At 39.8% G+C, this 14523-nt stretch overlaps 1 protein-coding gene across 2 annotated transcripts; it reads left to right on the top strand.

Annotated features, from left to right (window-relative positions):
* The first annotated feature begins 273 nt into the window (after positions 1-273).
* On the top strand, positions 274-13721 carry LOC121982088. Of its 2 annotated transcripts, XR_006112000.1 has the most exons (5): positions 274-526; positions 11507-11637; positions 11823-12064; positions 12271-12468; positions 13222-13721. XR_006112000.1 is itself a non-coding variant. In XM_042534981.1 (3 exons), the coding sequence occupies exons 1-3, from the start codon at positions 11985-11987 to the stop codon at positions 13301-13303; spliced, it is 360 nt and encodes a 119-aa protein (XP_042390915.1). In that variant the 5' UTR covers positions 11660-11984; the 3' UTR covers positions 13304-13721. The 2 variants fall into 2 exon arrangements, 1 of the variants encoding a protein (XP_042390915.1); XM_042534981.1 differs by lacking the exons at positions 274-526; positions 11507-11637 and having other exon boundaries at positions 11660-12064.
* The last annotated feature ends 802 nt before the right edge of the window (positions 13722-14523 follow it).

Below are 14523 nucleotides of genomic sequence, written 5' to 3' on the forward strand. Positions count from 1 at the left end.
AAAATTTTCATAATTTCATGACTTAAACTTTAAATAATATTTCTGAGAACAGTTTTTTAGATTAATATATTGAAGCAGTAGAATTCAAACTGGAATTTTATTTAAAAAGTTAAAATTTTCAAAAAAAATATACAAATTCGGATTTTATAATAAAGCAACGAATCGATCGGAGAGAACGTTCACTTAATTAATAAATAAAAAGTGGGACCGCGAAATAAGCCTATGCAGACCTGCATCTGCGACAAGGGTTGCATTGTAATTTGCATCGCATCGCTTCTCTTTCTCTCCCGCCGCTGGAACGCTACTCGTTCCCAAATCCCAATCCATCGAACACACGGATAGAGTCGCGTCGGAGGACAATGAAGATGGTCTCGTCGTGCTCGCAGCCGTGCGCAGCTCGACTCCTCTCGAAGACGGGCTTCTGTGGATACATCGGTCTCCGGCCATTTCCTTCGTTTTCCGAGAACGATGAGCCTTCGCGATGGAGATCCTCTTTGCCATATCGCTTTCCGCCCTCGGCGTTCAGGTATCGCCAGATTCCCTTCGTTTCTTTGGCTTTTCGTCCTTGCGTGAAGGGTCGTAGCTGCTGCACTTAATCACTTTCGTATTCGGTTAAGCTTTGATTGCTTTCCGGTCTCACGGCGTGCCCGATTTCAGGGCCTTAGGTAATCTATAGGCAGATGAGTCGGCATTGGCGTAGAACATACGTCAAAATCATCTCTTTTTAGTATCGAGGCTACTGCCCATGGAATTCATTTCATGTGGAGATGAGTACAAGTAGAAGTACATGAAGGAGATCGGACATTAAGGCTCGGAGTCGGTCCTTTGTGTCTTATTCTGAAATAGTTTTGCAAAATGGAATTTTACAGGGAATCTGCCTAGTGGTGTAGTGCTGCAAAATCCGAGAAGTGGAACAAGCTTAGATGCTTAGCTTTTACCCCAGTTAGACCTACATTTTCCTTCTGCGGTGCAGGGAGTGTTCTTACCTAGGTGGAGTTGAATTCTATTACCACGATGGGATGAGTGCCCTTACCTTGGTGGAGGTGAATTCTCTTATCCCAGCATGTTCTTAGCTCGGTGGAGGTTAATTTGATGGAGGTGATTACTCTACAGGCAGAGGTAAATGCTATTATTAAGGATCAAATTATATTGTAAATAAAATATGACTCAAAGTAGAGGGGACTACCTAAGGTAACAACCGTAATAGTTTTTCTATTTTAACAATCTCAACATGGTATTAGAGTTAGAATTATATCTAGTGATGATTTGTTCTTTCATGTTATTCTCAACCATAATCTCTTCTAGTAACCGTGTGATTCTCATCTTCGAGTACCTTTCTTTGTCTTTTTATTACGTCGACAACAATATTTCTGTGATTGCTACATAGTTAGACATAAAAAATGATTTCTTTCATCATAATATAGATGAGGAAATATTCATGAAGCAACCTAGTAGGGATTATGAGGAAATGTTAGTCACCACTTAAAAATTTGGCTAGGCCCTAAACTTGCCAAACTAAATCTAAATTGAACTCGTTTGAACCCATGTACCCTAATCATCACCACCTCTACCCTATAGATTCCATCTAAATGTAATTCAATTCAATGCCCAAAATTTATCAGTCTAATTCAACTTGTTTTTTGTCTAATATTTTTGAAAAAAAAAAATTTACAATGTGGAAAAAGTTAAATAGATAGAAATCAATATCTAATAGCCACACCTAATCTTCTACGTTGGTTGCTCAAAAAGCATGTTGTCTTACATGACCAAGCTTATAAACTCTTTCCCACCCAGTCTAATTATCATCCATAGTCGTCAATTGGTTTGATATCAATTAAAAAAGAAGTGAATGTTACAACATAATTTAAATCATCCGTTAGTTATGCAATGGATATTAAGTTATATTATAGATCAAGAACATGAAGGGGAGTATTAGTACAATGATAAAGTTGCTGTGACCTAGAAGTCACGGGTTCGAGTCGGAAATAACCTCTTGCAAAACCAGATAAGGTGGTGTATAATAAACCCTTCCCTGGGACTCCGTGTTAGATGGAACTTGGTGCATAGGCTGCTCTTTTATAGATCAATAACATAAAGCACATTTCTGTGTAGATGATTTCTGTATCTATCTTTGCATAGGTGCTGTGTAGAGTAACTATGCATGTAGTTTGAAATTAATTTGAGAGACTAATTACTGTAGGCTTGCGTGATGGCCTCTTCTGACATCTTTTTAATCCATGAGAGCCCTAGTAGAATAAACTCAAAACTTGAATTAGGGTGGCAAAATTTAGAAACTAAAGATTTTAAATGAATTGAAAGCCAATATATGAAATGTATTTTCTACAAGAAATGAATTTAGAATAGTTAAGATAATGGATATGAAATCAATATAAGACGTTTAATTATTTTAATCTATTATTTAACAAAAAGGATATATTTAGAGGGATATTATTAAGAATGTAAAAGATAAGTGTCTAAATTAGAGAGGAATTAAGGAGTTGTGTCTTAAGCTAAAAATGTTTATAAGATTGCGGTGTAATAAATCATACATTATGGTCCAAATGTGAACAATTAGGAAAAAACACATGCAAAAGCTACTATAATAGAGACAATAAAGCTAAAATGAATAGGAGAGGACAAAGTTAAGATGAATGTGCACTCTTATGGTGAAATTAGGATATTTGCTGCTGAGTATTCCTTGTTGCTTCATGGCCCGACAGTCAGGTTCTTGCTCAAAGTCAACACTTGATCAAAGGGCGCTAGTCTATCCCGATGTGACTCCTCCGATGCCTAAATGAGACAACTCCAAAGAGGAAAATATATATAAGCGATGGAATGAAAGAGATTATTAGATAATAATCATACCCTGTCCTCAAATTACCAATCTCCTTTTATCCCCTTTATTGAGTAACGACTTCCATTATGATATTCCTTCTACAACGGCTGCTAACCCTATTAATGGCCACCCCTTGTAACGACGACCGCCAATCTCCATTAATGACTGTTGTTGCAATATCCCTCAGGTCAAGGCTAACCTGGTTGACCAAGTGTGAGTCTTGGTTTGAGTTTCGATGTTTGACAAGTGCAGGTGCAATTCCCCTCTGATCAGGGTCTGATCAGTTTGGTTGAAGAAGAGTCAGGTAGGTCAAGGTTGACCAGATACTTGACTGTGAAAGTCCCAGTGAGTGAAGCTAGGCAGTTGAAAGTCCTGATGAGTGAAGCTAGGTGAAAGACCTAGTGAGTGAAGCTAGGCAGAGAGAAAATCCTAGTGAGTGAAGTTAGGTGAAAGTCCTGGTGAGTGAAGCCAGGCAGGAAAAAATCCTGGTGAGTGAAGCCAGGTGAAAGTCCTAGTGAGTGAAGTCAGGCAGATAAAAAATCATGGTGAGTAAAGCCAGGCAGATGAGAAGTCCTGGGAGTGAAGCCAGGCACGGGGAAAGTCCAGATGGGTCAAGGTTGACCAGACATCTGGTGAAAGTCCAAGTAGGTCAAGGGAGTGACCGGATACTTGGCATGATGAATAAAAGTCCAAGTGGGTCAAAGGAATTGACCGGACACTTGGTGAGAGAATCCTAGCAGGTCAAGGGTGACCGGATGTTAGGCATGATGAACCAACAGGTCAAGATTGACTGGATGTTGGTTTGGGGGCTTGGGACTTGGTTTTAGGCAAAAACCAACAGCTGGATCGATCAGCCGATCGATTGGGGTGTCCCCGCGAGAAGCTTTCGTCCCAATCGATCAGTGGATCGATTGGGAGGAAGTCGCGAGCGCACAGAACACCTCTGGATTGATCAGCTGATCGATCTAGAGGTCCCAATCGATCAGTGGATCGATTGGGAAGGTGTGTTTTGTCGCGATAAGCCCTGGATCGATCAGCCGATCGATCCAGGCAAATTCCTAGAGCACAGAGGCGCTTTGGATCGATCAGCTGATCGATCCAAAGCCTCCCCGATCGATTGGGAGTAATCCAATCGATCGGGATCCGACCGTTGGCGTCGTATTTAGCTGCAGGCGTTCGATTCCTTCGGCAGAACTCACGGCATTTATCTCAGATCTTTACTAGCGACTCCACAACATCTCTTGAGGTTCAGATCGCCAGTTCTTGAAGGATCTTGGAGAGACATCCAAGTCAAGAGGCGAGAACACAAGAAGAAAGAAAAGCTAGGGTTAGGGTTTTTAGCTGTAAAACCTGTAAGATTTCTTGTATTTGTTGATCCCTTTGCTTTCTTCTTGTATTGAGAGATTGTAGGGCTTCTCCGCCTTTGGTAGTTACCATAAAGGAGTGTTCTTCATAGTGGAGGGTGTGTGAGTGTGTGGATCCTTGGATTAGTCACCTCCTTTGGAGGTGGATACCAAGTAAACTTGTTAGCGTTGTGTGAGTTGTTTCTTGTTCATTCCGCTGCACATCGTCGAAGAGACAAGCAACGCCGACCACTAGCACGCGACGAGCTATTCACCCCCCCCTCTAGCTACTTTTCGGTCCCAACAAGTGGTATCAGAGCGAGGTCGCTTTTCACCGGAATCATCGCCGGAAGGGGCAAACAAACAAGCAAAGCTAGAGGGTGAAGAAGTTGGAGCAAAATTATCAAAGTCAAAGAAGTCAAGAAGCTCAACTTCAAGATGCAATTCCAAGATGGACTTGGATTTGACACAAGGGTGGCTCCACCATATGCTTCAACAAGCTTCGATTTTTGGAAATCAAGGATCAAGAATTTCCTAATGGTGGAGATAGAGCAATGGTTTGCTCTCATGGAAAGTTTCGAGACTCCAACAAATTCCAAGGGCAAAGTCCTCAAGAAAAGCAAATAGAGCCAAGAACAAGTCCAAAGATGTGAGGCCAATGATAAAGTGACCAAGCTTTTGGTCAATCTATTGCCTAGCCACATTCTTGGAAAAATTGGAGAGTTCAAGGATGCCAAGGAGCTTTGGAGCAAGTTGACATCAATTCATGAGATTCCCTCCACTGTACCGAATCAAGAGGAATCCAAAGAGGGCGACTCATTGGAGCAAGACCAAGAGGAGGACTCCGAAGTTGAGAGATGCTCAACTTCCGAAAAAGAAGTCCAAGAAGAAGCTTCATCTTCGAGGGAATGCAATGAAGGGAACAAGGAGGGAGCATACTCCTTGTTCCATGTACAAGATGATGAAGCCTCCACCTCTATGATTGAGGGGGAGCAATTCTTGGTGACACCGGATCAAGAGCAAGAAGAATCTTCTACATCCGGGTCAAGAGAAGAAGTGGAGGAAGAAGCTTCCACCTCCACAAGTCAAGCTAAATCAAATGGAGGAGTATCATCATTATCGGATCAAGAGGAAGCCTCTACCTCCGGATCCAAAGGAGAAAGTGTCATCTCTACACGAAAAGGTATAACAATTTCAATTAATAATAAAAATCATATTATATGCTTTGAATGTAGGGAAAAAGGGCATTACAAAAGTAAATGCCCTAAATTGGCCAAGAAGAAGGGCCAAGTGGCACAAAAGAGCAAGGAGAAGCCCAAGGAGACCATCCCCGGAACAAAGAAGAGCAAGGAGCACATTGTGTGCTTCTTGTGCAACCAAAAGGGGCATTACCGAAGTCAATGCCCTAAGGGGAAGAAGGTGGTCAAGGCTCAAGGAGGAAGCTCAATTCAAGGGGGAGCCTCTAAGGTAAAAAAGAAGGTAACTTTTATTGAGCCTACTCCCTTGAATAATGGTAAAAAACATGCTAGCTCTAATTTATATCATTTTAATGCTATTTACCATAAGAATAGGAAGCATGGAGACATTAATGAAAATCATGTAGCTCTCCATGCTAAAACTACCACCCCTAGGGCTAGGAATGTAGATAAAAATCTAGGCAAGAACACTAAGGTCAATAACTATAAGCCTAGAAATAAAAATGCTCATGGACTTAATGGAAAACCAAAAACTAAGGACTTAGTGATGGAAAATCAAGTCTTGAGGTCAAGACCTGACAAACTAGAAAAGACCCTAAAAAGGATGGAAAATATCCTTAAAGGGCAAAATGAGTAAAATCTAGGTTTAGGACAACAAAGGTCATCCAAGGGCCATAGAGGTTTGGGATACAAACCTAAAACCAAGAAGGATGTATCTACTTACCATAGAGCTTCATATAGCTATGGAACAAACCCTAGGTCTAGTGGTCAAGTAAAAAATACTAGGAAAGTCATCCCTAAGAGTATTTTTGCAACAAATGTGACTAAGACTTCGAAGAAGTCTAAGAAAGTCACAAAGAAGGTCATAAGGGAAGCAATCCCTAGGGTTGCCCTAGAAAATGTGACCAAGGCTTCTAAGAAGTCAAACAAGGTCACTAGGAAGGTATCTAGGGAAGTTATCCCTAGTGAATACCTAGAGCATCCAAGGAGCGCCAATAGGTTTTGGGTTCCTAGGAGCATCTTCTCTACCCCATAGATGGGTTAGAGAGTGTCAACTCTAAGAAGAAAGGTAGTTAACCCAACTTTGAAGAAATTGACACTCAAGGAGCATTTTTCAAGGTTATTATTAACTTTTGAAAATGAAATGGATTTATAATTTACTCTTTGAAAGAGTAAAATGTGCCAAATTTGAGAAGTATTGATTTTAATCTTAATTGGCACAATTTTGGAAAATATAAGAAATACCAAGTTGGGTTTTTGGTATTTTCTTAGTGTTACTCTTGTGGAAGAACAAAATATGCCAACATTTGAGGAATAAGCAAAATTTCAATTGACATAAGTTAATCAAGAGAACTAGAAATGTCAATTTAGGTTTTGGCATTTTCTTGGAGCGTTTAGAGGGCAATCTAGGTTTAATTTCTTTTTTTTTACTTAGCTAAGGTTTAAGGACACTTAGATAGGTAATTTAGGTATTTTATTTATGCTAAACTTTGCCATGATTGTTTTCTCATTATATGCCATGACATCATATTTAGTTTTGTATTTTGCACTCATGCCTTATTATGAAAAACACAACAATACCATGTCATGACATACATACATCATGTAGTTATAGGAAATTTTCTTTTGAAAATTAATTCTTTTTGATGTATGCCATAACATATCATGCATTATTTTTAATTCCTTAAAATTAAGGACAAATGACATTTATCAACGAGTACCAACAAGTGGTAACAAGTGGTACAAGTGTATAAACAAGTGACATTCTAGGTGGATATTCAATATCCACAAAATGCCTAGATAGATATGCATGATCCCTAGATTAGGGCAAAACCAAATTTTACATCTCACAAAGACCTATAAGATGACTTGTATGTGTTTTAGTGCACATTAGATACAAGTGAGATGTTAGGATGATGAACAAAACTCAACATGCTGATTTAGTGCATTTCCTTGAGTTGTAAGTTCATCAAAACACATAGTTATGTGTTTTTCCATCATTGGAAAAGCTAATGTACAAGTCATGTGCATTAAGCCCAAAGAACATGGTGAGATATTGGTTTTTGAAAATCATCTTAAAATGCTTTTGGAAAACCTTGGTGAAGGCTATCTTTTGATAGTAATCACCATTGAATAGTTAGACACAAACTTGAAGAAAACACTAAAGTTTTTGCAAGTTTTCAAGTTTATGTCAATCTTTGAAAATATGATGTATTTTCTTAGAAAACTATTTTTTCTTGAAAAAATATACCCTAAATAATGTCTACACGAATTTTTATGATCTTTAGAATTTTATAGAATTTTCTAAGGGTTTCTGAAGTTGGCTGAAATGAATTTCACCAACTATCAGACCTCAATCGATCACCCGATCGATTAAAGGGTCTCAATCGATTGGGCGATCGATTGGAAGCAGGCTTCTCGCGAACAGAAGTCGTCTGGATCGATCCACCGATCGATCCAGCCCTCCTGAATCGATTAGTGGATCGATTCAGCATGGTCCGATCAATTGGGACCCAACTCCAATCGATCGAAGTTGCTGATTTTGGCTGGTAAAGCCTGATTTCAGCATTTTTGAACCATGGTTAGTCTAGGTAACCATTCCAAACCCTTAAAAATACATTTGTATACATAAAAAGGGTGTTTTCATGTTGAAAACAAGGATGGATTGGTTAAGGGAGACTAAGTAGAAGTTTAGGTTGAGGTTTGCTTCAAATATTGAATATTTGAACCTCAAAACTTCTAAATTTGGGTTTCCTAAAGGTTTAGGGATTCCAAGTCATTGTTGGTGCAATGACAGAAGTTACCACCATGTCTTTAGGGGGAGGGACTCTTTAAAGACAATGAAAACTATTTTTTTATGAACCTTGGAAGGTGGTTAACCTTCTTTTCAGAACATGCTCAAGGTTGAGCGTTTGAACTTTAATGGGGAGTGGATATCCTCATTGCTCAAGTGGTTTAAGTTAAAAATGCTCAAGGATGGGCATTTGACTACATTAATGGGAGAATGTAGGGTTAAGGATAATGAAGGGTATGAGACTTTCATTATCGTGTTGATCACAACGAGTGAAGTTGTGAACAACGATGAGCAACTCTTCAGGGGGAGAGTCTCAAAGGGGAGAGTTTTCAACAAGTAAATTTGTTGATGTGTGCCCAAAGATGGGACATTTGCTGATGTGTGTCAATAGAGGGAGAATGAAGGGTTTAAGTTAGGACTTTATTACCTAGAGGGAGTTTGCCCTCTTAGGAGGAGAATGAAGGGTTTAACTTATGCCTTCATTACCTAGTGGCATGAAGGAGGTTGAGGCTATGAGATTAGCCTAACTTAAATGTGGTATTGTCAAACATCAAAAAGGGGGAGATTGTTGTTGCAATATCCCTCAGGTCAAGGCTGACCTGGTTGACCAAGTGTGAGTCTTGGTTTGGGTTTCGATGTTTGACAAGTGCAGGTGCAATTCCCCTCTGATCAGGGTCTGATCAATTTGGTTGAAGAAGAGTCAGGTAGGTCAAGGTTGACCAGATACTTGACTGTGAAAGTCCTAGTGAGTGAAGCTAGGCAGTTGAAAGTCCTGATGAGTGAAGCCAGGTGAAAGACCTAGTGAGTGAAGCTAGGCAGAGAGAAAATCCTAGTGAGTGAAGTTAGGTGAAAGTCCTGGTGAGTGAAGCCAGGCAGGAGAAAATCCTGGTGAGTGAAGCCAGGTGAAAGTCCTAGTGAGTTAAGTCAGGCAGATGAAAAGTCCTGGTGAGTGAAGCCAGACAGATGAGAAGTCCTGGGAGTGAAGTCAGGCACGGGGAAAGTCCAGATGGGTCAAGGTTGACCAGACATCTGGTGAAAGTCCAAGTAGGTCAAGGGAGTGACCGGATACTTGGCATGATGAAGAAAAGTCCAAGTGGGTCAAAGGAATTGACCGGACACTTGGTGAGGGAATCCTAACAGGTCAAGGGTGACCGAATGCTAGGCATGATGAACCAACAGGTCAAAGTTGACTGGATGTTGGTTTGGGGGCTTGGGACTTGGTTTTAGGCAAAAACCAACAGCTGGATCGATCAGCCGATCGATTGGCTGGAGCCAAATCGATCGGCCGATCGATTGGGGTGTCCCCGCGAGAAGCCTTCGTCCCAATCGATCAGTGGATCGATTGGGAGGAAGTCACGAGCGCACATAACACCTCTGGATTGATCAGCTGATCGATCTAGAGGTCCCAATCGATCAGTGGATCGATTGGGAAGGTGCGTTTTGTCGCGATAAGCCCTGGATCGATCAACCGATCGATCCAGGCAAATTCCTAGAGCACAGAGGCGCTTTGGATCGATCAGCTGATCGATCCAAAGCCTCCACGATCGATTGGGAGCAATTCAATCGATCGGGATTCGACCGTTGGCGTCGTATTTAGCTGCAGGCCTTCGATTCCTTCGGCAGAACTCACGGCATTCATCTCAGATTTTCACCAGCGACTTCACATCTAGGGCTGTAAACGAGACGAGCCGAGCCGAGCTTTGGGGTGTTCAAGCTTGTTTGATAAGATAATCGAACCGAGCCGAGCCGAGCTTAAAATGAACCAAGCTTTTGAAATGAGTGTTCAAGCTTGGCTTGGTTTATTTTTTATGAGCTTGAGCTTGTTTGAAGCTTGGCTTGAGCTTGGTTCGTTTAGATGTTATCAAGCTCTCAATTCAAGCTTGGCTTGGGCTTGGTTCGAGCTTGGCTTGAGCTTGGTTTGAGCTTGGTTCGTTTAGATGTTATCAAACTCTCGATTCAAGCTTGTTTGATTGTTTGAAACTTTTAATTGTTTGATTAGTTATTAAGATTGATAATTTAAATTTATTTATTTTATTTTATTATTTATTTAGCATATTGAAAGAGTTTTATTAATAAATATGGTTCGTGAACATTGTTCGCGAACATTGTTCACGAACGTTGTTCACGAACATTGTTCACGAACGTTAATGAGCTGAACACATATGTGTTCAAGCTTGTTTGTTTAGCTTAACGAGTTGTTCAAGCTTGTTTGTTTAATTAATCTTATGTATATTGAACGAACATAAACAAGCTCTTACCAAGCCGAACACCAAGCTTGTTCACGAACGCTTAGTTCATTTACAGCCCTATTCACATCATCTCTTGAGGTTCAGATCGCCAGTTCTTGAAGGATCTTGGAGAGATATCCAAGTCAAGAGGCGAGAACACAAGAAGAAAGAAAAGCTAGGGTTAGGGTTTTTAGCTGTAAAACCTGTAAGATTTCTTGTATTTGTTGATCCCTTTGCTTTCTTCTTGTATTGAGAGATTGTAGGGCTTTTCCGCCTTTGGTAGTTACCATAAAGGAGTGTTATTCATAGTGGAGGGTGTGTGAGTGGGTGGATCCTTGGATGGATACCAAGTAAATCTACTTGTTAGCGTTGTGTGAGTTGTTTCTTGTTTATTCCGCTGCACATCGTCGAAGAAACAAGCAACGCCGACCACTAGCACGCGACGAGCTATTCACCCTCCCCTAGCTACTTTTCGGTCCCAACAATGACTATATCTTGTAATGATCCTAAAATTAATTCTTTCCCAACGACCGCCGACTTCAGACCCCTTCTCCCTTCAACCGCCTCACCTCCATGTCAAACCTTCCTTCGTGAACCCTCTCAAGCCCCTTCCTACAGGAGACCAAAGCCCCCTTTGCACCAAACACCCGAGCACCAAACCATTTTCTTCGTATTGGAATTGACTCTTAAGATCAAATCATTCTACAACAAGCCCGCATTCCTCTACCGCTCGGATTGCCTGCCTTCCTGAGCATGTATTCGTTTGGGGGTATCATGCACGGTTACTAGAAAAGATAAACTAGGAAAGATAAGATAAATGTGTAGGAGATGAGAAAGCTAAGATGAATGTGCATGGTTACTAGAAAAATAAAATAAGAAAGATGAGAAAGTAAAGATGAATAATAGGAAATAATGTTATTGGTGAAATTAGCTAAGAGATTGGCACTTCTTTGATCAAATAAGAATGTTAACAGTCTATAATAGCATCTAAATACTTCAAAATGTAATCATATTGATTTATTATCCTTGAGAAAGGACAAGATGGTCATCATAATTTAGGTTATTTTCTTTTATTTTGTGTTATAAAATTGAATAATTACCTAATGCAGGTTGCAGAACTCATGGCATGCATGGCGGAAAATAAGAATCTCAGTTATTGTAGGATTGTAGAGGTGATTGCTGAAACAACTGCACCATTGCTGCCTATGGAGGAGCTTCTTGCCAAGATAAAGTCTGACAGGTTGTTGACGGTTGACACTGGATTTTACAGTTATTCTACTTTTGCTACTAATGCACAAACAAATCAACCTATAGTTCTATACAGCATACTTGATCTCTCACTCATTCTCTCTCTCTGTATATTTCTTCAAACAATTTCCAATTCCTTCACTGATGATTTTTCTTTGCTAAATAATTTGAATGCAGCAAGCCATATCCTATCTACCAATGAAACTTAATTATGAGTTAGCCATGCTCCATCTCTTTCAGAGCTTGCTCCTTCTGGTGCTGATCCTAAACCTACCAAGCCAATAGTGAAGGATGAACCTGCAAACGTGCAAGAGCAAATGATCGCTCCACTTTCTCCTTATGCTATGCGAGCCACTTTTTACGATCACATATGATGCTGGAAACATAACCCGTGAACTTGAAGTGTTTTATATAAATAGGTATAATGACTTGAAGCCATCAAGTTCCTGATTCCTGTGCAAAGTATTACCAAGCCATCAGCTGCTGTTAGTCCATCCAAAATGGCTGGAAATGATTGTGACCCCAGGAAAATCTCTCCTTATGTTAGCATAAGCAAGTTTTCCTTGCACTTGTCTGATTTTGCTCTTGTTGACTGAGCTGAATGCCTAATGTGCTATTCTGGCAGGTATGAAGATTTGAAACCACCTTCCTCTTCCTCTGCCACCCAAATCACTGCTTCTGCCAAGACAAGTGCAATGGATGTATTACTAGGGGAATCCATAACAGAAAATGGTCCAACTACGATAAATCCAGTCCTTTCAGCCGCAACACAACCTCATGCAGTTGCCAATACTAACTTGAATCACCGATCGCCATTTCCTATGTATGGCTTCTTTTGCTACCATCTTTATGAAATCAAATTATAGAATCTGAAATTGGTATAATTGTTCTTGAAAAATAGAAGTGGCATTTTGCCATTTAACTATTTGGTGTTGTTTTGACAACACATTAATATTAGAGAAAATTTTCACATTCCCCTTAGAGTTTACCGATATTCTCATTGCACCTCCAGCAAATTTGATAAATTACATCTTACCCCTAACCTGTGCAAAATCATCATATTGTTAGGTTAAGATGATTGCCAACACTGAATCATAGGAGAGTTTTTACGCGGCCTCTATTTGCTTGCTTGCTTGCTTTCTTTCTTTCTTTCTTTTAAGTTCCCACTAGAATTTCAAAATTAGTGACAAGCCAGGTATTTTTATATGAACTAGGCAAAAACGTCTACCAGTCTGCTTGCTAGTCAATTGTAAGCTGCTTGACATGGATGAGATTGAATTTCCCCTTCATTTGTGATTGCTCATGCTTTCATCTATTTCACGTTAGCTATTTTTGCTTATCCTCTCGGAGAAATTTCGTAGTACGTTGTGCAACAATATCTCAACCAAAAAGTCAAAAACAAAATATAGTATATCATCAACAGACTCATTTGTTTGGCACCGGCAAATCAGAATCTTGACCACACTACAGCTTGAAGTTGATTCATGGATGGAAAGATCCAAGTGGTTTGGTTGCCGGCCATAGCTAACTCTGTGATATAACCGGCTTTAACTCCACGTTACGTTTATGTTGGCAGGCAAGAGAAACAAAAGAACCGGGTCAAACAAGAAGACGTGCAACAAGTTGAAACAAGTTCAAGTACATCACTTATCTTTTAAATATATGTATATTATGTCATTGAACTATCCTTTTGGTCCAACATCTCCAACAGAGACATCGACGCCTCAACCATTTCATTTTTCTCCACATATTAATTAAATCCGTTCACTGTATCCCTTTTTCCTCGATTTCAGTTTAATTTATCCATGTTCTATAAATAATCTCGTCTCTCTGCAATGAACATGAACTTGAGGATGATAAGGAGGAGAGGCTAGGTGAGAGCATGATGTTGGTACGGCTCAATCAAATCATCCTGATTTATTCTGAGTATTTTAAATTTATAGTTCGATCCGATTGAGCCGTGCCAATATCAAACTTTGCCCGGTCTATTTCGGAAAAGAGAAGTTTAATGCTATTGTGCTGCAGGTTTGTATATGAGTGGCTCCTGTAGTATATCAGTCCAAGGTATGTATTTTTGATATCCTGAAAAAATTATAAGCATGGATCCTGGTAATCCATTTATTCTGATGGTCAATCTGTCGGTGTTATTAAAATCAGATAATTGATCATGTAGATTCTTTTGAACTGGCATAGTATATTTGTTCGATCAGGGAACCCCCAAAACTCCGGCCGATCTGATTTTAAGAACACTGCAAGCTGCAACAGAAGAGTACGCACGCATGCAACAATGGATGTTCGGAGGAACTTACTATTCGATCCGTTTAAATGGATATAGATTTTAAAAATTTGGATAAAATAGCAAAATTCTTATGGGTATTGATGAGTTTAGATGAAAAGACTCGCTAGCTAGTGAATAGTTGAGAAAAGTTAAGCTATTTGAAGATTATATAGGATTCTATCTGAAATCAGGAAAGATGATGTGCTGGGTAGGTATTTTTACTATTGACCGTGCTAGAAGAGGATGACATCGAGCGATCTTTTCTATGCACATCATAGAGAGAGCAAATGAAAATGTTAGAGTGAGAACTAAGGAGGGGGTCCTTGGCACACGCATTCCAACGTTCAAGTTAGAATCGTGACAAAAATAGAGAAGAAGATGAACAGTAGAATAATAATATTGATGTGTATGTGCGCGCGCATATCATAATGTATTTGGTTAATAGAGAGAACTCTTTTTTTTTTACTGACCCTCATAATTTACGCAATAATTAGGTGTTAGAGAATGTCTGGTATCAGAATATGTCGAGTAAAGGAAGAGGTACGACCATCCTCAGAGGAAGGTTCTATTACGTGTATATGTCAGGGTTGCGAAATATTT

The sequence above is a fragment of the Zingiber officinale genome, chromosome 5A (assembly GCF_018446385.1).
Source record: "Zingiber officinale cultivar Zhangliang chromosome 5A, Zo_v1.1, whole genome shotgun sequence".
Lineage (NCBI taxonomy): Eukaryota > Viridiplantae > Streptophyta > Magnoliopsida > Zingiberales > Zingiberaceae > Zingiber > Zingiber officinale.